The sequence below is a fragment of the Acyrthosiphon pisum genome, unplaced genomic scaffold (genome assembly GCF_005508785.2).
Source record: "Acyrthosiphon pisum isolate AL4f unplaced genomic scaffold, pea_aphid_22Mar2018_4r6ur Scaffold_21235;HRSCAF=23383, whole genome shotgun sequence".
NCBI classification, from domain to species: Eukaryota; Metazoa; Arthropoda; class Insecta; order Hemiptera; family Aphididae; genus Acyrthosiphon; species Acyrthosiphon pisum.
Window position 1 is genome coordinate 6,485 of NW_021770680.1, and position 1,627 is coordinate 8,111.

The following is a 1,627-nucleotide window of genomic DNA, read 5'->3' on the forward strand; positions in this document are numbered from 1 at the left end:
CGCTTGATTTTGACATTAAGTCTCTACAGAGTACTATTAAACAACATTTTGGAAAAGAAAAATCTCAGAAATTTCTAGCCATAAACATTTGGAGGCAATAGAGAGTTGGGGTAAAAAAGAGAAACAACACAAACACCTCCAACCCACTATGTACCGTCCTTTCAAAGGCCTGTGACAGAAAGTGACAATGAGACCAGGTTTAATGTTGATGATGCTATTAACGACGTGGTTGTCTTTGAATTGAGTAAGCCGTTGTCGGATAATTGTTTAATGAAATCGGTTTCGACACCTGGGGGCCTATTCTCAAAACAATCGAAAACGTTTTTCGATCACCGATCACTCGAAAATAGCATTGGTTTCGATTTTCGCCAAAAAGTGTATTCTCAAAGTGTTTTCGACTGATAATTCGATTTATGTATTCGATGTATAACTTCGACTGTTAAAACCCAGTCGAATACCTAGATTTTCGACTGTGATTGTTATCATAACATCAAAACAACTTTAAATTTTTATACCTACGTTTTTAATTTAACATACGGATACTTAGTTAACAATGATGGACGATGATTTGGATATGCTAATGCATTTTGGCATTAACAATTTAGACTTACAAATAAACCAAAATATTTTTTTGAACAACAAAAGAAGACGCATGGTGCAAGAGGATCCGTTTATTGGTGAGTCATAATTTACACTACAAAACGTATTTAAAATGATGAATACCTAATTAATTTTATAATGTATTGTCAGAATTGTCGGACAGATTATTTATAGGGACCTACCGATTGTCTAAAAAATTAACTGAAGACCTTATATGTACATTGACGCCATACATGATCGAACCAAATACTACTGCTGGGCTATCTATTAAAAGAAAGGTGGGTAAAAAATATCCTCATGCCTCTATAGGTATTATATTCTAACTATTGAACTTTGCCACCCACCAAAATTACTCCACTAACCTTAATTTCATATTATGTAAATTGTGTTGCACCGTTGTAATTATTTGTTCCAGAACATATTATGCAGAGGCGGTTTGAGTATAATGTTTTTGGGGCACTGCACCACCAATATATTAGGGTAGGTTGAGTGGGTAGGTGGTCTTGGTTGAGCATGTGTTGAATGTTTTTTTTTTATGTTAATGCTGTACTTTTAGCTCAATAATAAAAATAAAAATACCATCAGTTATGTTTTTGTAATTCATATTTATTTTAATTTGTTAGCTTTAACTGCAAACACTATTTTATTCAATAACTTAAAGACCTATGACATATTATGTACACCTTGTGAATTTTTTTTTTTTTTAACTACATAGGTAACTATTGTAATATACAAGGCAGTTTATTTTATACCAACTGGCCCGGGGTACATAATAAGTACTTGCCCACTGTGCAATCGTACAGTACCACAGTAGGCCAGAGTCTGCCCCTGGGTTACCTTAGATACTTGAAATGTACACAAAATGATTATTTTATCATTACATAGGTGTTGACTGCACTTAGATTCTTTGCTAGTGGAAGCTACCAACAAGATATTGGAGAACACAGAGGTGCTGCTGTTAGCCAACCATCTGTAAATAGATGCATAGCAGAGGTAGCAGTTGCATTAAACAACCCAATGATATTAA

The 1,627-nt window shown here is 34.1% G+C and overlaps 1 protein-coding gene across 1 annotated transcript; it reads left to right on the top strand.

Moving 5' to 3' along the window:
- Window positions 1-556: 556 nt before the first annotated feature.
- LOC103311990 lies at window positions 557-1,593 on the top strand (the record flags this gene model as incomplete). Its single annotated transcript, XM_029492320.1, has 3 exons — window positions 557-677; window positions 751-878; window positions 1,486-1,593. Coding segments are annotated over exons 1-3 (357 nt in total), but the record flags the coding sequence as incomplete, so codon positions are not given.
- Between the last annotated feature and the right edge of the window lie 34 nt (window positions 1,594-1,627).